The sequence below is a fragment of the Populus trichocarpa genome, chromosome 10 (genome assembly GCF_000002775.5).
Source record: "Populus trichocarpa isolate Nisqually-1 chromosome 10, P.trichocarpa_v4.1, whole genome shotgun sequence".
NCBI classification, from domain to species: domain Eukaryota; kingdom Viridiplantae; phylum Streptophyta; class Magnoliopsida; order Malpighiales; family Salicaceae; genus Populus; species Populus trichocarpa.
In genome coordinates, this window is record NC_037294.2 from 7778467 (window position 1) to 7801168 (window position 22702).

Here is a 22702-nt window from a genome sequence, read left to right on the forward strand (position 1 = left end):
TATTCATGAATATTATTAAATTTGAAATAAATATTATAACTATATAAAAAAAATAGAATTGATTTGAAGGACAAAATCAATTATTATTATTATTATTATTATTATTATTATTATTATTATTATTATTATTAACTTGGGTAAGAGATTTCCTTCCCGACTCAAGAAACTTAGAGCTGGAAACGAGCGTCTCATTCAGGTTGCTTGGGTGTGGCATGAGCGCAAACCCAAATCCCTTGGGTTTTGCAGCCCCACCTGACCCAAGACTATGTGTCTTTCGTCTCATGGGTCATGCATCAAGATCCAAATCCCTTAGGTCAGTTCTCAAGACCCAAATGCTTTTGGTCTTGCAGCCCCGCCTGATCCAAGATTATGAGTCATGCGTCAGGATCCAAGGCTAACGGATCCTGACGCCACGACCCAAGGCTAATGGGTCCTGTACAAGGACCCACTTTTCTTGGGTCCAACATTAGCATCCAATTCGCTTGCGTGTTTCATCCGGATCCAATACACTTGGTTCAATTGTCTAATGGGTCTTGACGCCAGATTCATTAGCCTTGAGATCTGAAGTCGGACCCAAGCGAATTAGATCCCCTATCAAGATTCAATTCTCTTGAATTCGATGTCTGGATCCAAGGATAATATATCCTCCGTTATGACCTAATTTTCTTGGATGCTAAGCTAGAATTCAAGGCTAATGGATCATTAAATCAGGATGCAAGCATAATAGGTTGTACATCACGACACAATTCTTTTGGATTTATAATAGAACTCAATCCTAAACTCGTAGTGTTTCATCCTTTTTTTTAAAGAAAAGAAAAGAAAACTCAGAAAAAACGCTTCTCTTTTGTTTTCTTTGCCATCAAACCTAGTCCGGAAAGCGAAACCCTTGTTTGGATCTCTTGAAGGCAATCATATAATTAAAAACCACAAAGAGCGAAGTGAACACCCAAACATGGACGGTTACCAACAGCAGCAGCAGCAGCAGCTTCACGGATACATGAGACCGCCACCACCACAGCAACAACAACAGCAACAACAAGTGCCACCATCGGCGGCGGATCCTTACCACTACTACCACCAGCACCAGCCAAGACCACCAGTTTCTCCACAACCGCAAGGAAGCACTACATGGTACTCCAACCATTTCCAATACCATCCACCACAGCCACCGCCACCACCATCCCACTCTACATCTCCTCCACCTCCCCAGCAGTGGCCTGTACCTCCTCCTCCCTCTTCTTCATATCCTTATCCTACGCACCTTCCCCCTCAAAGCCACAACTTCCCTCCTCCTCGCCCCCACGTGCCTCCACCAACACAACCTTACTCTCAGGTGATTCGCCCAATGCTTAATCTTATGCTTTTGCACTCTGTGAAGCTATGGTTATTTTTTCCGCTATGATATTTTAGAGGGATACATTAATTGGTGACCAATTGCATGTTTATTTATTTCTGTTTGTTTGCAGGAATGGGGGAATCCTAATTGGGGACAGCACCAAGCTTGGGAATATCCAGCAGGTCAGTTTGCTCTTAAATCCAAATGCAATTCTTGACACCCTTTCCCCCCCTTTATTGCCTGAGTTTGGACGGTCTACTATCAGCATTGTGGATTATATATACTTAACCAACATGAACCTTTCCTCCACCTAGACCTTGCTAGGAGTTTTAGTTTTAGTTTTTAAATTATTTTTGGGGTTTACTTTGTGATGATATGTTTTAATAGCAGCTAATAACCATGTGGAGGATTGGGCTGCTAAGGCCAGAGCATGGGCAGCTGCGAAAAAAGTGTCACCTGACGACCAGCATCCTCAGTCTCAGTTTACACCAGTTGGCAGATCAGAAGAACAAAGTTGGTATTATGACCAGTATCCGCAAACTGTCGATACTCATTATCAAGGTCTTCAGCAGCATCCATTTCCTGCAACGGGCTATCAACAGTTTCCAGTTTCAGGCACTCCTTTGCACCAGCCACCGGTAGCTTATCCACAGGAGAATGCATCTTTCAACATGGGACAATCTTCATATGTTTCTGATAGGCCCCTACCCTACACTGGTGGGGCTGCATCTTCAATTGCAAGTCCGTCTGTTCATCAGCAGGAGGTACCTTCTAGTTATTCTTCTGTTACAGGTAATAATTAATTTAGCATATTGTACTTGCATGTGAAGGTTGTGTTCAAGAACTGCTCCTATGAGACCTTGTTTTAACACTTCTACTTTTCCATCTGTATGTAAAAGGCATGCAAGACGAAGTGGCTTCGGGAGATGTATTGCCTTTTCTATGAATAAGGTTTAAGGAGAATTTGTTTTCAGTTCTTGCTGTAAAAAAAAGGATAAAGCAACATCAACTCCTATTGGAGTTACAAGTTTTTTGAGAGGATGAAGTCCAATGTTACCATGATTTTTAATATCTAAAACTACATTAAAATCTATAGAATTCATGCAGTGAATTGAACTTTGTGTGCGGAACATTTAGGAGCAAGCTTATTGATGTCCAAGTTAAACTTCCATTTCTCTTGTGGCTTTTATATGTTATTGTTCATTTTTAATTTTTCTGTTTGGCTACTTAATTGTATGCAGGTAAAGAAGAGACTGAAGGTCCAAAGGAGCAGCTTTACAAATCATTGCCTTTGGCCATTTCCTCTGCTCAAGAAGGACAGCATCATATCCCACCATCACTGCCTGCTGCTGGTAGATCAGTTTTGACCGAGCAGCCCTTTGCATACAGCAATCAGGCAGCTAATCCCACAGCCGACCTCAGTAATCAGCCTTTGGAATTTGCACCTGGTTTCAACTCTGATCATGATCCTCGTGTACAATCAAGCTATGCTGCACATCATGATTCAGCAGGAACTGTGAAAAGCTTTGGCCCTGCTGCACCCATGCCTTCAATTAGTTCCTGGAATCCTGCTGTTACAACTGGTGTAGTTTATCCCCCAATTCCTCCAGTTTTTCCACCAGGGCCTCAGGTTTTGGTTCTGGCTTTGTGAATATTGCAAATATTCCTTCAATTTTAGAGGTTTTACATGTGTTAATAACTGCTACTTTTTTCTGCAGGATCCTACCATATCTGTGCCTTCTTCTGTTTCTGGGCATGCTGCACCACCATTTGGAAACTTTCCTGGAACAAGTTTTCAGGCCACAATTTCACCAGTTGGTGTGCCATATGGTCTTGGTGCAGGAAATGCACTTCATCCTACTGGAGGCTTCGCAGATGCTTATGGGGTTTCTAATGTTTCTGAACGCCCAAAAAAGGTGGGTACACTCTTAGGCTGCTTTGCATTTAACTAAAATGATTACTAATGAGTTGTGAGAAATTTTCCAGTCTTCTGTGCCTAATTGGCTTAAAGAAGAAATAATTAAGAATGCCCCTGTCATGATGAGGCCTTCTCTAGAGCATCCTAGAGAGGAAACACAATCTATTGAGGATGAAGGTGTTGAAAAATCATTTGGAAAGGGTAATCAAGCAGGTAGCAAAAGCATCAATTCCCCAAGTTCTACTGAAGAAAAGGATGACGATGAGGTTCTATTGCTTAATCTTTTGATCTTTAATGTACTTCTGGTGTTTCTTTCCCATGATCAGAGACTTTTTCCTTGCTAGATATGTTCCTTGATAATTTCTATGAGTTTTCCAATTTTCCTATCATGCTATGCTCTCCATTTGATTTTGAACAATGAACATCCTTTTCCCCTTATTCTTTGTCTTTCTGTTTTGGCTCTTTTCAGGATTATGCCGAAGCAGCCAGGACTGCAGCTATTAACCAGGAAATCAAACGTATCCTAACTGAAGTTCTTTTGAAGGTTACAGCTGCATAAATTCTATTGTTTTTTTTAATTAACTTCTCTCTTTGGTAGTTGTAACCTCCATGTTTTGATTAGGTTACTGATGAGCTGTTTGATGAAATTGCAACGAAAGTTCTTGATGAAGATGATCTGATGGTTGAAGGTAATAATGCCATAACATCTAAGTCTTTATCCATATCTTTACATATCTTCCTGTAACTACCCACAAATGTTAACTCCATTCCTCTCTTCAAAATCTTGTCTATGATGGCCCTTTTTGGCTTTGCAGTTGAGCACCAACCAGCTGCTTCAAATCAAAAGGTATCATCCCCATCTCACCCAGCTATCTCAACTCTAAAGGCTTCTGCGAAGGTTCGAGTTCCTGTTGGAAACAAGGAATTTGAGAATGAAGATGTCAATGAAAAATCTAGTTCCAGCTCCCCTGGAAATGTTTTGGGTCTCGCTAACTATGCCTCTGATGAAGATGACGATGAAATCCAGAGTTCCAGCGTATCAAATTCGAGGAAAAATTCTGTGGTTCAACCATTGGCCATTCCAGAGATTGCTGAAGATAATGATGCAGCTGAAAATGGCAATTCACAAGTAGAACTTGTAAAGAACACTGGAGCTACAAATTTAGAGAGTGATCTGAGCAAAACAAGTTCAATTGGGTCTGATAATAAAATCAATGGTGCTTTTAGTGAGTTGAGCGAGCATGTGCATTCCGAGGTGGTCTTTGGAGCCAGACATGTTGAAATTAGTGTCAATGGAGAAGAAAAAATAGAAAGCAATAACAAGGCTGCATCCAAAGCTACAATTGGAGAACATGCCAAAATGAAATCTGAACCACTTGGTGAGAGTCTCAGTGTGGAAAAATCTGTGGTCGATTATTCTCATACTAGGGGTACCAGGGTGAGGTCAGATCAAGACAGTCGACATGAAACTAGAAGTAGTGGGAGTAGGGCAGATGAGAAGGGGGATGATGGTCACAGGAGACAGGATGGAAAGCATCCAAGCAAGGAAAAAACAGATGATCTGAATGGCTCAAAAGAGAGAAAGAAAGAGCGAAATGATAAGACAGGAGCTAGTGCAAAGGAACCAGAATCAAGAAGAAAGTCATCTCATCCTGAAGTTAAGGAGGACAGGAAAGAGGAAGAAAAACCCCACAGATCTAGTGCCAAAGAAAATGCCATCAGAAAGAGAGACCGCACAAAGGAAAAGGAGGAAGACAAAGCAAGACATAAACCTACCAGTGATTCAATCAAGCACAAGAGAACACGCTCCTCATCAATCAGCAGTAGGGGTAGAAACAGCAAGGACAATGATTCAAGTGATGAAGCCTCAGATGATTCTAAGAGGTTCACTTCTGAGATCCAGTCTGTTCCTTTTTTTTTTTTTTTCTGGATTTGCAGTGTGGATGATTATATTCTGTTGTGTACTGCAGGAAACATTCAAGGAAACGGCGTTCTTCACCATCACCTGTCAGATCTAGAAGAAGGTACTCATTTATCAGAAGTTCATTGTTCTTATCGTGTCTCCCATGTTTTTATTTTTCTCTACACATTTGAACACTCAAAACTCTTCTGTGGTACTATCATGAAAATAAAATGTGTCCCTCTTCATGTAACTAGCATGAAAAAAAGGGTAAATTGCAGTTTAATTCAAAGCCAATATGCTTGTTTGGACCCAGGTTTTTGTTCGTTTAAATGCTTTGTGGATTCTTTGATCTTTTCTCATCAGCAATTCAAAATGTAGTATGATTTTCTCTATTGATTTTTTTCATGGTCAATTTTTAGTGAAGTTTCCTGTGATATATTGTTCAAGTCTGCTCTCCTTGATGCATGCTCTGATAAAGTAACCTAGCTAGCTCGCTCTTTGAACGGAAACAATTAAATCAGTTGAAATTGTTTGCCTTTTTTGAGAAGAAAATTAGGAGTTATTTTATCAAGAGCAAGAAAGGGAAAATTAAGAGTTATGGGGAGAAAAGTAGCTGCAATCTTACCATCTTTGTACTTTTAGATGGTGTAGGCATATATGAGAGATACTTGTGCCTCTATAATTATCAAGTAGACTTCAATGTTTCAGATACATAATAATTTTGCATATTCCATCATCAAGTAGACATGTTTTGACTTGTTGATAGCATATGGAGCCAACATTTGGTTAAATGATCCGAAGATACTGAACTATGGAACAAGATTGTAGGCACTTTTTTTGTGTGCTCTATTTGTAGTATATGTGAGGTTCAATCTCACTGTTGGCTCTGTCATGTTTGTCAACATTATATGATTTCATCTTTGCATATTGCATTTCATGTCTTCAGTAAACATGCTCATTGTATGTAATCATTCATCCGTTTCCCCCCTAATGTAGTTCCTTTTCTTGCGTCTCTAAAGCAATGGGTGTCTTGACCTGGTTGTAGTTTGCAACCTCTGTTGAGAACATGGCACATTTTTATTTTTGTCAACTACCCCACACTTGAAAATATCATAGAATAAGTCTGTTAAGAGCATAGCCAGACATTGACTTAAATGGATTTTTAGCAAAGCATCACTTTGTTTCATGATTTAGGTTAGCACTTGCTCAATCCAAGCGGCCACTTTAATTTTTTTTTCAGTTAGAAAAAGATATAATTAAATAATTTATAATTTTATGCTCTTCTGGTAGAAAATTATTATTATTTTTAAAATTTAAATGAACATTTCTACCTTTCCTAGTTGAAGAGATAAAATATAGTTACGTTAGCTTTTTTGGTTAACGCTAGATGGTGTTTGATAGTATATATATACATCCTTGTTATGTTAGTAGTAGCAAAAAAAGTTTACACGGACAGAAATTCTTGTAGAGTTTGATTCAGAATGAGGCTAAGTATTTCTCTGTTCAGTTGTATGTTTTCAACTCACCAAATAAGTATGATGGCTGCTTTCATTTCTAGACAAGTATCGCGGTCACCTCATAGCAAGCATTCCCAGCGCAGGCATTCTCCCTACTCTTCTTTTGAGACCACAAGGTATGTTGCCATGCAATCTTCAAGAATAAGATTGTGTTAGTGTTTCTGAGACATGCACAACCATTTGCTGCAAAGGTGAAAGCATCGAGTTTCTGATTTGTGAATTGCAATATTACCTGGTTCAGTAGCAGTGCTAATTTCTTGCAGGAGGAGATCAAGATCCCAATCACCTGTCAGGCGGCACAAATGATCTAAGATAAGAGAAGAGGATTCCTTGGAATGATGCAGGCTCTGAAATCCTAGGCAATTCTGATTGGAGGTTTGGAAAAAGATCTAATGTGTCCTCTTGAAATTATTTGATGTGCCCTGAATTAGGGATCAGGCCTAAATTCCTTGAAACAGTCCGGGATGTTGAATTTCTGGTATGTTGGGTGACGTGCTTAGGGAAGTTTAGTGGGTAATGCAAAATCTATTTGCATGGTATGTGATGTCCAGGTTAAGTTGATAAGGGCTTTAATGGGGTGCTCAATGAAGGCTTTGTCCGTTCTATAATTGTTAAATATGTTGTATTTCGATAGCATGCAGCTGGGAATTTTGTTGGGCTACATTTTAGTGCCTTTTCACTGAAAATATGACGACAGCCTTTGTGAATTTTCATGTATGATTCGACACTGGAATTTTTCAGCTTAGATAGTAGTTTAATTAGAATCAACTTAGAGAGGCAATTCACAAGGCGTAATGAGCGAGTTGGGGAAATCTGATGGTGGGTGGAACTTCCATTGAAAGCTGAAGCACTTTAGCTTGTGATCTGTGAGAGAGTAAATTATAAGCTGGTCCCGCTAGTTTTGAGAAATGAATTAATTAGTCCCCCTTGCTTCATCAGTTAATTATTTAATTCCTCGACCAGTATTGATTATGCTTAATTTAATATTATTTCATTTCGAAAATCAGTCTTTTCATAATATCTATTCAGTTTTTTTCCTTTTTCTATTTTTTTAAATAGAAAAATAAATTAAATTAAAAAAGAACACAAAATGGATGAAATAATTAGTTTTTGAAACAGGGGAGGTTATTAGGGCCTCGAATTCTGTCCATGGCCGCCCATTAGGCGCTTTAGATTTATGTCCGAGCTTGATAGATCCTCTCACATTCAAGATTTCAGGGGTGTTTAAGATTGAGTTGTAATTTATTTTTTTATTAAAATTTAATTTTTTTGTTTTAAATTATTTTTTTAGTATTTTAAATTTTTTTTATATGATAATATTAAAAATAAATTTTAAAAAATAAAAAAATATTATTTTGATTTTTTTTAAAGTAAAACCCAATATGAAAAGTTTTTATTTTTTAAGTTTTTATATTAACTAATCATATTCTTAAATATTTTGATTTAATTTATTATTTTTAAGTTTTTATTATTTTTAATGTTTTGATATGTTAATATTAAAAATAAAATTTAAAAAATAAAAAATATTATTTTAATATATTTTTACCGCAATAGATTTTAATAATTTGAAAACTAAAAATCTAAACAAACAACATTTGACATATTTTTTCTTGTTTAGAAAAATTGAAAACAAAAGCGAGAACATATAGAATAAATAAATAAATAAAAAGCCAGCACAGCCCTTTGATTTGTTTATGTAATTTATCCGGCATTTTAATAGGTGAGAGAGCATGGAGGATTGGATGGAACATGGAAGGCAGCTGGATCCCAATGCTCTATCTAGGGTTCATAATATTGAAAATATGGTAATAATAATAATAAAAAAAGTAATGGAAGGTGACGTTTGGGTGACGCCTAACTTCACGTCTTCTCATGCGATTCCCCGTCTTGGTGGTGCTGCTTCTAATGGCCATGGCGGGTTTGTTCCTCTACCATTTCGTGGTGCTGCTTCTAATGGCCATGGCGGGTTTGTTCCTCTACCATTTCTTTCCTGCTTTTCAGTTAAAGTTTCACCCTCTTTTTGCCCACCAGGAGAAAGAGCAGTAGAGCACACGCAACCAACGCTTTTGCAATCCCAACAAAACAGAAGAGCACTTTGAAGGTTTCCTCACCTCTCATCTTTTCTCTTTAATTTGATTTGTTTTTGAATGCAGGTTGATTGCTCTCTCTTTGTATGCCACTCGGAGGTTACCGCCATCTTCTTTTAAGCAGACAAGACCCCGAGGCTTAAGCCATCCAATCATCACAATATTTTCTGCACCTACTGCCCCTGGCTCCAACCAGAGTCTTGCTATTCGATCATGGCTTGCTTTGTCCCCTCAAATCACTGTCGTTTTGTTCACTCAACACCCTTCTTTTGCCTCCGCTTTTGGTTCCCGGGTTTTGGTTGATTCCACTACTGATTTCACGTAAGCATTTCTGTTTTAATTTGATTATGCTCGAGATTGGTTATGCTAGCTAGTTCAGCAAGGTTGTTGTCTTGATTCTAATGTGAGGAATATGTCATTTACATTAGGCTTATTCTCTTCTTTTCGAATGTTTTCTAGGTTACTTGGCACCCCATTCTTTCATTCCATGCTTGAAAAATCACGGTTATACACGACAGGTATTACAGTTTTTGTTGATCCACGGACGGTTCTTGTGTCTGACCTCATTTCCACCTTAAATTATGCTTACGAACATGACCGTGATTAGCTTCTTGTGGCTTCGTTACGAAACGTTGCATACTTCCCGTTCCATTTGGATGATGCTGGGGAACACTGGCTTAGAGAGGATGGCCAAAGGGTAAGACGCCAGGAGGTACGAAGGATTCCTGCTCCAGATTGAAAGGTGACCGCCTATTTGGGAAACCAGTACCATTGATTTCATTCTTGATTCCGACAGTTGCAGGGGATGCTTGGTCATCATTGGCAGTGGAATCATTGTGAGGACAGAATGCTTATGGCATGGAACAACAGAAATCTACCTTTACATAATGGAGTACTTCCTCCTTTCTTGTATGGCAAGGGGTTTCACATCCACTGGATCATCAATGAGGCTGTCTTTTCTGAATTTAGGCTTGTCTTCGATGCAAGTCGGACCATCTCATGTTTCTCTCTTAATTATCCTGAACACTGGTCTGAACAGTCAGGCAGAGGATCCAGTGCTTTAGAGATTGAAAACAGAAGCTGGGAAGACAGTGGGAATTCCCATCTGGGTGCAATATATGCCTCAATGTTTTTCCATGAAATTAATTATACTGGTCTAGTAAAGCTTTTGAATTGTGAGGGGAAATATATTTTTGCTGACATAACAGAAGACATTGTTTATCCATCTGTGTGCCAGACAGGAAGTCAGTGGACTAGAAGGGTTTTGAGATCCTTTTACCATGAGGAAAAATATGGATTCTGCTGAAAATGTCAAATCACAAAACAGAATATTAAATTGCTTTCTGAGAGATCAGTTAAAGTCATTGGGCTCATTAGATTTTCCATTTTCTTTGGAGTCACTCCTTTCAATAACTGCAGACAAGAATAAAACAATCGTGCTTGCTGTTGCTGGATATAGTTACAAGGACATGCTAATGAGTTGGGTGTGCAGATTACGCCTCCTCCAGGTCACAAATTTCATCATTTGTGCTCTTGATCATGAAACATATCAGTTCTCTGTCTTACAGGTACTGCTTTACTGCTTTCTGTTTCTCTTTAGTTATAGGGTTTTTTTTTCCAATTCAATTAAATCGGGGGTCAGTTCTCAGTGTGCAATTAAAGGCACGTGAAAAGGGACATGCTCATAAAAGAGAAACATATGTGTGCTTCTGGTATACAAGTTTTTGGCTACTGGCAGCATACTGGTTCAGAAAAAAAAAAAATGCAAGTTTTTACCATTGCCTGAAATTGACATTTTAGGATAACCTTGAACATCTGGGGAATGGACTTTGCGTGGACTGTTCTCTATTTATGGTTTTGAATGCCCAGAGGAATTCCAAGGTTTATTATGGCCTGAGTGCAATTCTTATTGTTGAGTTGCACCAAATGGTTTAGACCGCAAAATTTTAACATTTGAATTCTATTATGCTTTTGGAAAATTGGCCCCAAAAGTTCTATCTGGATTTTAGTTGTGGATCTCCTTCCTCCCAAGCTGCTATCTATTTGTGTGTGCCAATTGAAATTCTCTGTTTTCTGCCAGGGCTTACCTGTTTTCCATGATCCATCAGCCCCAAGAAACATCAGCTTTGACGATTGCCACTTTGGAACAGCATGCTTTCAGAGAGTCACCAAAGTGAAGTCCAGAATGGTTTGGAAGATACTGAAACTCGGGGGTAAAACGTACTTCTAAGTGATGTGGATGTTATTGGTTTGGGAATCCATTACCATTGCTTTATTCATTTCATCCTGGTGTTCTTGTGGCACAGTCCGACGAGTACCATGACACAGGTGAATACTCTCAAATATTTAGGACTTAAATAACTAATTTCTTCCCATTGGCTTAGTACACATTGATTCAAGGGGATCAAAAGGAAACTAGTAGATTAAAATGCAAGAATATGTAGTTGAAATCTGGTGCAAGTGACTTTAATGACTTGTTTCAAATGACACTATCTTATGTTTGGTAAATGTACAAAATAAAGGGGGAAAAAAGGGTTAGAATGCTGTTAATACTGAATAATGTGTTTGGTGACTCTATGTTAACTTTGTTTATTCATCTCTGCTATATTCTTAGAATTTAAATTGTAACGTCTTTTGTTCTGCTGTTATATCTGTAGGACCTGTAAACTTACCCAGGCGATTGAACTCTGGTTTTTTACTTTGCTTGTTCTAATGGTTCAACTGTAGCTGCTATGGAGAAGGTGGTAAAGCATGCAGCAACATCAAACCTGTCTGAACAGCCTAGCTTCTATGACACATTGTGTGGAGAAGGTGGATCCTATCGTATCAGTGATAACAGCTGTGTGGAACCTGAAACAAATCTGACTGTTCATTTCTTGGATAGGAACCTCTTCCCTAACGGTGCATACTTAAACCTATTGCAGAAGAAAAATGTGAAAAAGACCTGTATGATGAGGGGTTGTCTTGCTCTTCATAACAACTGGATTAGTGGGAGGATGAAGAAATTGGACCGACAGATTGTGTCCGGTTTGTGGGAGTATGATACTAGCAGAATGTGCCTGCAAAGATAGCACAATTCCAAATTGATGTGATATTTTTGTTATCTAGTTGTTGTTGGGTTGGTGTATCTTATCTGCTGTCCTAGGCTAACTTTGATATTCACGTGGAAGAAAAGAAAGGAAATTATTCCCTTCCCCAATGTCAATAATCGCTAGATAGCCTCGGTTTCATCATTGGCTTTCTGCGGGGAAAACACTTCTTATATACTGCCGGCCATGAAACCTTTGCAATATATAATAATATGGAAATAATGCAGATCAGAACAATGCTCGCCCACATTCTTGTCATTATAGTGAGATGAAATATTGGGATCTGACAGCTTTTGATTGTCGGATATGCTGAATGCCTGTCTAAATTTGTTAGGCCCGAGTCGAAGTACACAGACAGAGTCCAGAAGGAAAATAGAACTGGAAGGAGGTCCTATTTCAGTGGACTCATGCATACAGTCGAGAGATATTTGTGTCAGGATAGTTCATCCTGGTGGAAGAGAGGAGCTGTATCAACACGCAGTTCCTGCATCTCAGTTAATGGAAAAATATCCTGGAATTTGCGTTGCCCATCCAGGAGTTTTCAAGAATCCGCAGGAGTCTCTGATATGGCCAGATGAAAAATTGTTGCCTGGTCACAAATATCTTATAATTCCATCCACCACTGCTCAGAAATTGACTCATAAACACACTGGAAGTGTAAAAGTCAAAGGTTTTGCACAAGGTAAAGATGAGATAATTGATGTGAATATCACTTGGGATCCGAGACTAGATATTTCTGAGGAATCTGTTGGTTCTGCGAGAGAATTCTATACCTCCAAGGATAGGTGGCCAAGATATAATGTGAAGAGGACTGTCAAAGCAAAGAAGCCTTTTGTAACCCCACTTCCTAAGGCAAGGTCTTTTCGGGGATCAGGGTGGGAACCCAGCTTGAATTCTGTACAAGAAGTTTCTCCATGATGTATTATACCACCATGCATTCTGGTCTGTGGTCCTTCCAAGCAGTTCTTTTTCCTCTCTTCTTTTTGTAAGAGTTCTAAATCAGTTTTCATTGTCTATTGGTTTTGTGACAAGTCTGCTAAAGAAACATTTACTACAATAATTGTGTTTGTATAGAAGTATAGATAGGTGCTATATTCCTTACACTCATGAGCTGGAGGTTCCTTCTTATGATTGTGGAATCTGCTGGGGCTATTTCTTCCTTTGTCTAAAACTTGCAGAATGTTCAATTATTTACCATTGCTGAATCAAACATCAACAACTTTGTCTTCTGAATGTTAATAGAACCAATAATGTTGCCATTTGCTTCAAGAGTTCCTGCCATGCTTCTGGGACTTTGATTCACATGCTGACGTAAATCTTTCATAGTCTTCTTAGAACTGCATTGTACCTAGTCATGGCTAAACTTACTGTACAATTAACTAGAATAGAACCTAAAGGCTGTGCAGAAAAAATACCACCCTCTCCAACATTAGAAAAGAGAATCACCTTGCAGTTTGATTATTGCTCTCTCTCTAGAATGTCGATTTTGGTTTCTAACATGAGCAATCTTTAATCCTTACTCTGCACTGAACTGAGCCAGTATTTAGGTTATTTTCTTATGCCAATATCATAAAATACCAATATCAAGTTTAAAAAAAAAGTTCATTTTGTTTTCTCATTTCCATAAAAAACTGTGACTTCTTAAAGGAAATCACATAGCTCAAAAAGACACCAATACCACAAATTCTTTTGAGAGAGGAGTGATTTTGATTAATCACATACATCAAGATTTTCATTTGGATCTTTTAAATTTACTCTCACAATATGTAAGACAAAAGCTTGGTCAAAATCCATGTGTAGAAAACTGCAAAGATAGCACCAACTGGAATTGTCACAGCCCATGAGACAACAATCTCTCTCACGGTTTCTGCTCTAACACTGTTCAGACCTCTTGCAAAACCTACACCCATCACTGCACCCACCAAAGTATGCGTTGCAGATATGGGCAGTCCCAGCTTTGATGCCACTAGAACCACAGAAGCTGCAGCAAACTCAGCTGCAAATCCTCTAGTTGGTGTAAGTTCAGTTATCTTCTTCCCAATTGTTGCTATCACTCTGTATCCCCACATCATTAGCCCTGCAACTATACCAAATCCTCCCCATGCTAGAACATCCATCGGAATAACAATCTCTGTTCCACTGGCACCGCCGTGCAGAATAGATAATGCAGCAGCCAAAGGACCTATCGCATTGGAAACATCATTTCCCCCGTGTGCAAATGACATGAAGCATGCTGAGAGGATCTGCATGTATCCAAAAACTCCATAAACTATTTCCAACTGGGTACCCTTTGGTCCTGCAAAATCAGATAGTAACCCAATATTTTTGCTGTGTATAGCATTCTCTTTTGGCTCAGGTTGTGACGAGCTAGCTTTCACCAGGAGATGACCAAGCTGTTTCCGTATAATTCGGTCAACTAGGAAAGCACCAACTGCACCACTGGCTAGAGCCTGTGCCAGAGCTAAAGGAAAGACCTTGCTTAGAGGAAAGGCTGCAAAAGAGATTCCAGTTACACCCAGAAAGACAGCAATTGGTGCGGCTGCAGCTGCAGCTAGTCCTGGATTTGGGGCGCTGTATACAAACTACAAAAGTTAAAAATGGTTAGAATTTCGGAACACATGAATGCCATAATTCGAATGTAAGTTTCCGAAAAAAAGAGTAAAAAAACCTCTCATTTGGTTGCATAAGTGGAAATTTTTTGTAGCATATCACAAGAAATATTTGATATAAAGTATGAGCTTCTCTGGTTCAAATCTGCAAGTGTAAGAACATACCCTGCGGATGAATTTGTAGACAAGAAATGAAACCATTGCTCCCATTAATGGTGAGATCACCCACGATGAAGTTACCCTTGCCAAAGAACTCCAGAAGACAGCACCAGGCCCCCCATAGACAAGACCAAATCCTACCATTGATCCTACTATACAGTGTGTGGTAGAGACAGGCCAACCATAATATGATGCAACCTGGACAAATCAAGATGATAAATTAAGAATAAATGAAAAGATTAAGAATGTAGTAGCACATTCAGCTTTAGGCTACAAAAATTAACAGAAATCGAATGTTGATATTTCAAGTAACTTGCACAGTAGGACGAATTTTGTCATCTAATAGGGTGCTGTCTAGATACGATGACGATTGCCAAAACATACATTTTCTTCAAGAAATCCTGTGCTCTTACCAGATCATAACTATATGCTTGATAGGCTTGGAAACTAGTATTGCTTCAGCTACTACTACAAGATAAGGCATTTGAAAGGTCTTGAAAGTTACCATCAACTACAAACCAGGCCACAAAATGTGGCATCTGAAGATTTTGTTGATATGATCAGCAGTATCAGGATGTAATAATGTCTATACATGAAGTGAGCTGCAATTCTGAAATTGGTTATTCTAGAGCAAAAAAGGACTTCACCATAGTGCTAAACATTATATCTGCAACATCTGTTTAGTTAAATTCAACAGAACTCCCAAGTAATTTCCCCCCCATCTGTTGAGAGGCACCTGTGTAGCAAAGCCTTTTAAAGCATTAATTAATAATCATCACTACATCCTCATACACAAACTTTTCTCCAGTTCTCTGTCTCAAATAGGTTGAGTAATTTCATGATCAGTTCACAAGTTATTAGGTGTTTGATTTCATATATAAGAAAACTTTCTATGTGGACGTAATGCCACACTATCAAAAAACCATCTTAACCTAAAGCTTAAAGCTATTACTTTAGGTTTTAAAAATTATTTTATATTACTCTTTAACACACGCTCTCAAGTAAAAGCTTTTTGATCTTCAAATTTGTATATACTTACTGTTGCCTTGTGGTTAATTTTATTAATTTAATTAGATAGCATATGAAAGATGAGATTCAAACTTCTAGTTGCTTAATTATGAAAATTATAATATCATATCAAATAATATCTCAAAAAAAAAAAAAAACTTAATCATATCAAGTAACTTATCGTCATCCTTTCTATAACTTCAATTAATGCAGAATTTGCTAGGCTTTTAATTTGAGTGATGAAAGCAAATTACTACTAACTACTTGATTGAATTATGACGGATATACTTGGATTAAATTCAAGATCTTATACAAAATGTAATCTATTTAAAGGAATTAAAGGGGAGAAATTGAATGTAGTAACGCAAAGTGCACCTGCAACCAAGTACCAGCAGCAGCCAACGAAGAGAGCAATCCAGCAAAGAGCAGGGTATCCTTTCCCTGAAACACATTAGCAACAAGAATTCCCTTCTGCATTGTACCGGTCACATGGGTACCCATCAACAGCGCTCCTGAGAACTCCAAAACAGCTGCAGTTAACACCGCCTGCCGGATTGTTAAGGCCCCAGACCCCACAGAAGTCCCCATGGCATTAGCCACATCATTGGCACCTATGTTCCAAGCCATATAGAATCCAAATAGCAGTGTCACATATGATAGGAATTTGGTCTTCAAGTCCAAGCCCTGTCCCAAAGTCTTCATAAATAAGGGAAGACTGAGAGCAGCAAATGCTATCAATATTGATATAGCAGAGGCTGTTCTTGAGGATATATCGAAGGCCTGAGCCATTCCAGGAGAGTCATTTTCCTTCTTTTTTACCGTTTCTTGATGTTCCTCGATTTGAACTCCCTCGTTTTTCTCTTCCTCACCTCCAGCTTCTGCGTAAGAGGATATACTGGCAAAAGGGTGTGCGAGTTTAGAGTTTTTAAGTCTCAAGATGGGAGGAAAACTCCCGGTTGGTTGCTGCTGCTGAGGCTTGAATGGAAGGGTTTCTCTCTTGAAGAGGGTGGTTTCATTGGAAAAGAAAGAAGAACGGTTTCTTGGTAGATAGAAGTGAGAATTATGAAGGACATGAGTTTCTGGTGAGATAATGTTTCTTGTAGAAGATGATAGGGTATAAAAGAGAGTCATGTCTAGGAGTAGATGGTAAAGAGAGTGAAGAGAAGAGATATGGATATGGAATTATTCATGTAGATTCTTTGGCCATGGAAGAATATTGTAGCCAAAGGGGAGAAAGGAGAGTAGGTGGTGGAGGAAGAACAGAGGAGTGTGCATAACTTTTGTTTCTTGTTCACCGGGGTGGAAAGGAGGTTGAGAGTGGATTTGGCTGCTTGCTTTGGTTGATTCAAATGAGTGGTGGCTGTGCTTCTGGAGGGTCTCCACTTGTATGTGCACATGTTTGTAGTCAGAAATATTAGTTGAAAAAAAAGGGGAAAATCTCCATTCTTTATCCAAAAAGAGATATAGGTAACCCCAACCATCAAAACCAGGTCTCTTTCCACTAGTTTTCTACCCAAGATATATATATAGACCATGCAAACGTTGTCAAGAGTTTAAGAAGCAAATCACATTATATTATATTACAATTACAATTACAATTAATTAAAAAAAAAAACCTAGAAGGCATAGATGGTTTCTATAGGAATTCACATTGATTATTTATTTATTTATTTATTTTGATCACGAAAGTGTTTTTCTCTTCGCTTTAATCCCCTCCCCCAAATTGATAATCAATCGATTCAACTTAGAGGATCAAAGTGATAAAAAAAAGAGATGGAAATTTTAAAGTTGACGTGAAATGTTCATTTTAGTTCTCCTAATAACTTTTCAGCTTTAATTTTTTAAAACTCAATTTCAGTTCAAAACTTTTTTTTTTATGTTTCAGTCTCTAATTTGAGCAAGGAGAGAAATTTGTTGGATTCTAATGGTAAAAAGGGAAGATAGTCGATTGACATCGATTTTGACCACGAAAAGGTTTAATTTTGGTATCAAGGAGTTCCATTCGTGTGTTCTTTGGCCTTCTTATTGCTTAAGAGGGTAGATTTGAATTCAGAATTGTTTTTCAATTCTAGTTGATTTTGGATTTTTGAATCGATTAAATGCTATTTTGATACAAAAAATGGGTGTTTTGAGTTCATTAGAGTTTTTGTTTTTTTACCTATAGGAGTTGGTTGCCAACTTTTCATCCACTTATGGTAATCGAAATTTGAAAAACTAAACGATGCATCACCTATTTTTTTTTAAATGAAAGGTTGACTGACATGTCATCCTCCCCTTCAAAAAAAAAAAAAAGCTAAACAGGCCTAGGTGCGTGGGTTGCCCCAGGCCTTCGCGCATGAACCTTTTTTTTGTTTTTGTTTTATTTTTTAAATTGATTTTTTTAAAAATTTTATCCTTTCCAATTGAATCTTTATTGATTCTTCTTATTGATTTTTTTCTTTTCTAATTTTATCCTTTAATATATTTTTTTATTTTAAAAAAGGCAATATAATTTGTTTCAGTATGATATTTGTAGGTCTATCGCAATCTCAAAAAGCCTCAATATTTGGTTGTTTCTTTATTTTTCAAGTATGTATTTTTGTTGTCATATAATTAAATAAAAAATGATTGAACCCGTTTGAGTCTATAACCCGAGTCACGGGTTTAGCGGGTTAACTTTGACTAATTAGAAGTTAGGCTTCATAATTTTTTTCAATTTGCTTTATATGAAGTTATCGAAGTCTCAAACTAATGTCTTGCCATTGAGTTGGTGCTCAATTTTACAAGCGACTATTTTTGTTATCATATGATTAAATAAAAAATAGTCTTTAAATTTTTTTTTAAACTTAGTAGAGTTCATGACCTAATTCATAGGTTCGACGAGGTAGGCCATGAAACCTAGATCTATCAAATAGATCACCGTCTCAATATTTTTTTTAAAAAAATTATATCATCTTGAAATTTATATTTAAACCCAAACCACATTTCTACTAGTCATTTGACTTACCTTTGAACCCGCCAAGTTGATTGTGTCATGTTAGGATAACTCTAAGGTAGTTTGATTTAAAATATAGACTAGGTAATGATACGAGTTGAGAGGTTTCATGATTGATCCACTAGTCACTAAAAAAATTCTTTGCGATCTAAACATTTTTTTAGTTAAAAAAAATTATGGTACGACTTATGGTGTATCATAGACTACCTATCTAGTAATAACTAAAATAATTGCAAATTGCTTAATGTTATAAATTCATGAAATATGTTTTTTAGTTAGTAATTGCTTGGAAGCTTATAGATGTATAATGCATGCCCATTGTAACATCCTAATTTTTAACACATGTTGTGTCTGAATAATATGCTTATATGTAATATTAGGGTCAATTTTTAATTTGTAAATAATTCATCTATATAAATGGTTAAGCAAAATCTTATAGTATTAAAGATCCTGTCAAAATTTTAGCAGAGTCTTCTCTATACTTGGAGGGTACCAAGTTAACGACATCTTCAACCATAACCCAAACAACACCATAATCATGGTCCAACCATCGTGGACCTCTCCCCACATTAACACAACTTAAAGAATGGCATATAAGAAATTTTCTTCCATAAACTATGAATAATAAAGCTTAAAAATCAAAAGGACAAGTATATAAAACATGTAACAAGAAAAGTAAATGCATTTACTGCATCTAAAGAGTTTACAAAATGATTGCTTTAAATAATAAAATTAAGGATTCTACTAATTATACATACGAAGTGTGTGAGTACAAAATATACCTAATATAACAAAATTTAACTCTAATATATCAACCTTGCTCTACAGTGTGCAATGAACCTGCAAATGACAATAATAAAATAATAAACAATTTAATAATGAAATTCACAACTGCACACTAGTATTTAAATAAATTTTGATGATCTTTGAGAAACTAATTATTCTTTTAATATAACATGGTTTCCCCTTCCAATCTAAAATTTTCATTTTTTTTTATTATTATAACCTCACCCCCCCCAAAAAAGAAGTCAAATTCAATATTCACAGCATTCATCTTATTGGTTTTCTTTTAATAATGGAAACGACATATTATTGACTTTCATTTAACCATGAAAGTAACAGACAATAGCTTCCACTCAACGATGAAAGGTACAAACATTGGCTTTTATCCAACGATGAAAGTAACATAACAATGACTCTCATTCATCAATGGATCAATGGAAGTAAGCAACATATCATTGGCTTTAATTTTATGATTAAAGCTATAAGCATTGGCTTCCATCCAATGATGAAAGTAATATAATAATGACTCTCATTCATCAATGGAAGTAAGCGAAACATATCATTGACTTCCATTCCATGATGGAAGCTATAAACATTGCTTCCATCCAACGATTTTTTTTCCCATGAAATCAACACATATTGGCTTTCATTCAATATGAGAGCAACATAAGCATTGAATTCCCTTTATTAATGGAAGCAACAAACATTGGTTTCCATTAACTAATGAAAGCAACATAATCAATGATTTTCCAAAACCCCCTTTTCCACTATACTTTTGTCACCTTTACCAAGGTTTATCAAGTATAAGAAATTATAAGACTAATATACAAAATTAAAAAGATTAAGGTGCAAAAAGACCTACTTGGTGTTTAACTTCTAGATGCGACACCCTGCTGTTGTCTCGCTAGTGCAGCCTCTCCTATACCAATAAAGATAGACATCATCGTTAAGTTCCACGAACAATAAAAGTGTCGTTTCAATTCTCATCCAATCCAAATTTTAACTCACTAAGTAGAACAAATCCTCAAAGTTTCACACGTACACAATTTTTCATTTGTCATAATTTCTATAGTGTCGAATCCCAAGCAAAGGTTGGAAATTATTTTTTTTGCCACTTCAACCTAAGCCCCTCATAACACTGTTTAGTGTTTCAATCATAACTGGAGTTATAGAACTCGATTTTAAGTGCGGTTTGTTTTGTTAGAAAGATAATACATAAGGCTATGACTTTTATAAAGGATGATGAATCCATATTGCCATTTATATATCAAAATGTTCTCATAAAAGTAACGTGTGAGACTGTCTAGTAGGTTCCAGGTTAGACCTTTCATCAGTTTTTAGTCCTTATCTAGAGTTTTATAGATCAGAATTACATAAAACCAATTACATTTGAAAGCTAACACTCATACTTACAACTTTCATGGCAATAGTAATTTCAAATTGTATCATTTCTAGATAAATCTATCATGTTTTTAGCTTGTCGCTTTCACAAGCAACTGTGTTCTAATTTATCTCTTCATCATTCAAGGCACCCATTTCCTTTCAATATTCTTTCTAATACCATTAAACATGAATTTTACATAAATTAAACTAATCAAATCTACCCTCCATAGATAAAAACTCTCTCAATCAAACCATGATTCAATGACTACACATAGTAAACAACATCATTTCACCATAACAACATCAAAACACAACTAAGGTTTATAATCTCAATTTCACGTACACAATTTCAACACATCTCATACCACATCTTTATTCAATCTAAGCAATTTGGATGAAGTTCTTACCTGTTGTTACTCAATTTTGGACCCCACGTGCTGGAGACGGTGTATACCTCTTTTGAACAGAGTGTAGGAGTTTAGCTCATATTCGCCAAAAGATTGACAAAAGCACAGAAAGAAATATTCTGTTTTTTTGAAACCTTGTTTGAGCTGTTTTCTGCTCTTTTTATCCTTCCCCTTTACTACCAAAATCATCAGGTTTTCTTAGGTTGATCAGGAGTCTTCATAATGCTAAATTTGTTCTTTTTTATCTGGTCTTTAAGGTTGAATAAATCCCTCAGAATTTGCACTAAAAAATAGTTCTGCTGCTGTCGCAATTTTTTGGTTCCAACTTAGGCTCTGATTCTGACTCAGTTTCGTACGATATCTGACCATCCTAGGTATATCCTGTCACTCATTACATGTTGAAAAATTGACGTACACCTTTATTAGGTCCTAGGGATCATTTTTCTTAGAGCAGATTCTCAGTCAGATTTGGATGCTCAGTATTGTCAGATCAAGAACCTTTTGACCAACTAGATTACTGTCAGTTTCTGTTTTGTAAAAAGATTTTATCTCACTTCGACTCCTTCATCAAAGTTGTAGTCCTAGACGCGTAGATGAATTTGAGCTTTTGAATCACTTGATTTCGATATCAGAAGCCCAAGATATTCCCATTTGAATATCTAACGTGAGGGCAGAAAATTCTGCTGCGGGAAGGATATAGCCCAAGTTCGCGGGAATGATTCGAAGGATTTTTTTGGACCAAGGACTGAATCGAAAAGTGTTAAAATGAGGGATTGAATTGAAGAATGATATTGAAATCTGGAAAGGGGGGTTCGATCATCATAAATGATAGGATTTTTACCACACCGAATAAGGAAAATAAGACCTTGCATGCACCCTTACCCATCTGATTTCTTTCCTTTTTTTCCTCTGTAAATTTCCTGCTGGTTTCCATGTTTGTCTTGCTGATTGGAGAGCTTGAGACCATGTTTTTATTGAATCATTTCAAAGGGAGCAGCTGGCCCTATGGAAGGAAAGAAAAGAGCCACACCATCCTCTAACTAGGAAAGAAATCAGTGCTGATCACAAAATCAGAATCAAACATTCTGGTTTCCTATTTCTGCTCACCCGAGAATACACCCTAGAGTTAATGTAATATTTGTTTCCTAAGTAAAGCCCTGTATAGGCTATATAGAAGCCTCGGCTGCTGACCTAAAGGGAGGGGGAAAAACGCACAAAGAAAGAGCATAAAAGGGGGCAGAAAAAGGGAGAAGAGAGGAGGGAAAAAAGAGGAGATGGAGGCAAAACAAGGGGAAAGAAAGGAGGCTTTTCTTTGATACTAAAAAGCCTGCACTGGAACGTGAAAGAGAAGAAAAAAAGCAGGAAAGGGAGAGAGCAGAAAGACGAAAAAAGGAGAGAAAGAGGAAGAGAGGAGGAGAAGAAATGTTTGGTCTGCACCACAAGCTCTGCTGCTAAATATTGACAGAAACTTTCATCTGTCAAAACCAGTGAGACCTGCAGAAACGGGGGAGATCTGCAGCATATAGAGA

At 37.1% G+C, this 22702-nt stretch overlaps 2 protein-coding genes and 1 pseudogene across 5 annotated transcripts; 2 read left to right on the plus strand and 1 right to left on the minus strand.

The window, feature by feature from the left end:
- Positions 1-640: 640 nt before the first annotated feature.
- Positions 641-13077, plus strand: LOC7460756 (uncharacterized; annotated as a pseudogene).
- LOC7460755 (uncharacterized) lies at positions 8129-9708 on the plus strand. 4 transcript variants are annotated; one of them, XR_002984231.2, is made up of 5 exons: positions 8129-8640; positions 8828-9082; positions 9221-9279; positions 9369-9473; positions 9558-9708. XR_002984231.2 is itself a non-coding variant. In XM_024610269.2 (4 exons), exons 1-4 carry the CDS (start codon positions 8405-8407, stop codon positions 9419-9421), a joined length of 603 nt encoding a protein of 200 aa, XP_024466037.2. In that variant the 5' UTR covers positions 8323-8404; the 3' UTR covers positions 9422-9562. The 4 variants fall into 4 exon arrangements, 2 of the variants coding, with proteins under 2 accessions (XP_024466037.2, XP_024466036.2); XR_002984230.2 differs by having other exon boundaries at positions 8134-8640; positions 9221-9473; XM_024610269.2 differs by having other exon boundaries at positions 8323-8640; positions 9369-9562.
- A 361-nt stretch (positions 13078-13438) lies between the features above and the next one.
- LOC7460753 (inorganic phosphate transporter 2-1, chloroplastic) lies at positions 13439-17036 on the minus strand. The gene is made up of 3 exons (XM_002314562.4): positions 16002-17036; positions 14625-14816; positions 13439-14432 (listed from the first exon to the last, which is right to left on the minus strand). The coding sequence occupies exons 1-3, from the start codon at positions 16755-16757 to the stop codon at positions 13608-13610; spliced, it is 1773 nt and encodes a 590-aa protein (XP_002314598.2). The 5' UTR covers positions 16758-17036; the 3' UTR covers positions 13439-13607.
- Positions 17037-22702: the final 5666 nt, after the last annotated feature.

Bases quoted from the DNA above. Each gene is read 5' to 3' on its own strand.
- LOC7460755 (XM_024610268.2), top strand. From the start codon at position 8,405: ATGGAGGATTGGATGGAACATGGAAGGCAGCTGGATCCCAATGCTCTA. The intron at 8,641-8,827 runs GTTTGTTCCTCT...TTTTGAATGCAG, and splicing joins GCTTCTAATGGCCATGGCGG to GTTGATTGCTCTCTCTTTGT. The intron at 9,083-9,220 runs GTAAGCATTTCT...AATGTTTTCTAG, and splicing joins GATTCCACTACTGATTTCAC to GTTACTTGGCACCCCATTCT.
- LOC7460753 (XM_002314562.4), bottom strand. From the start codon at position 16,757: ATGACTCTCTTTTATACCCTATCATCTTCTACAAGAAACATTATCTCA. The intron at 14,817-16,001 runs GTGCACTTTGCG...TGATTTGTCCAG, and splicing joins CTGCTGGTACTTGGTTGCAG to GTTGCATCATATTATGGTTG. The intron at 14,433-14,624 runs GTATGTTCTTAC...TAACTTTTGTAG, and splicing joins TCTACAAATTCATCCGCAGG to TTTGTATACAGCGCCCCAAA.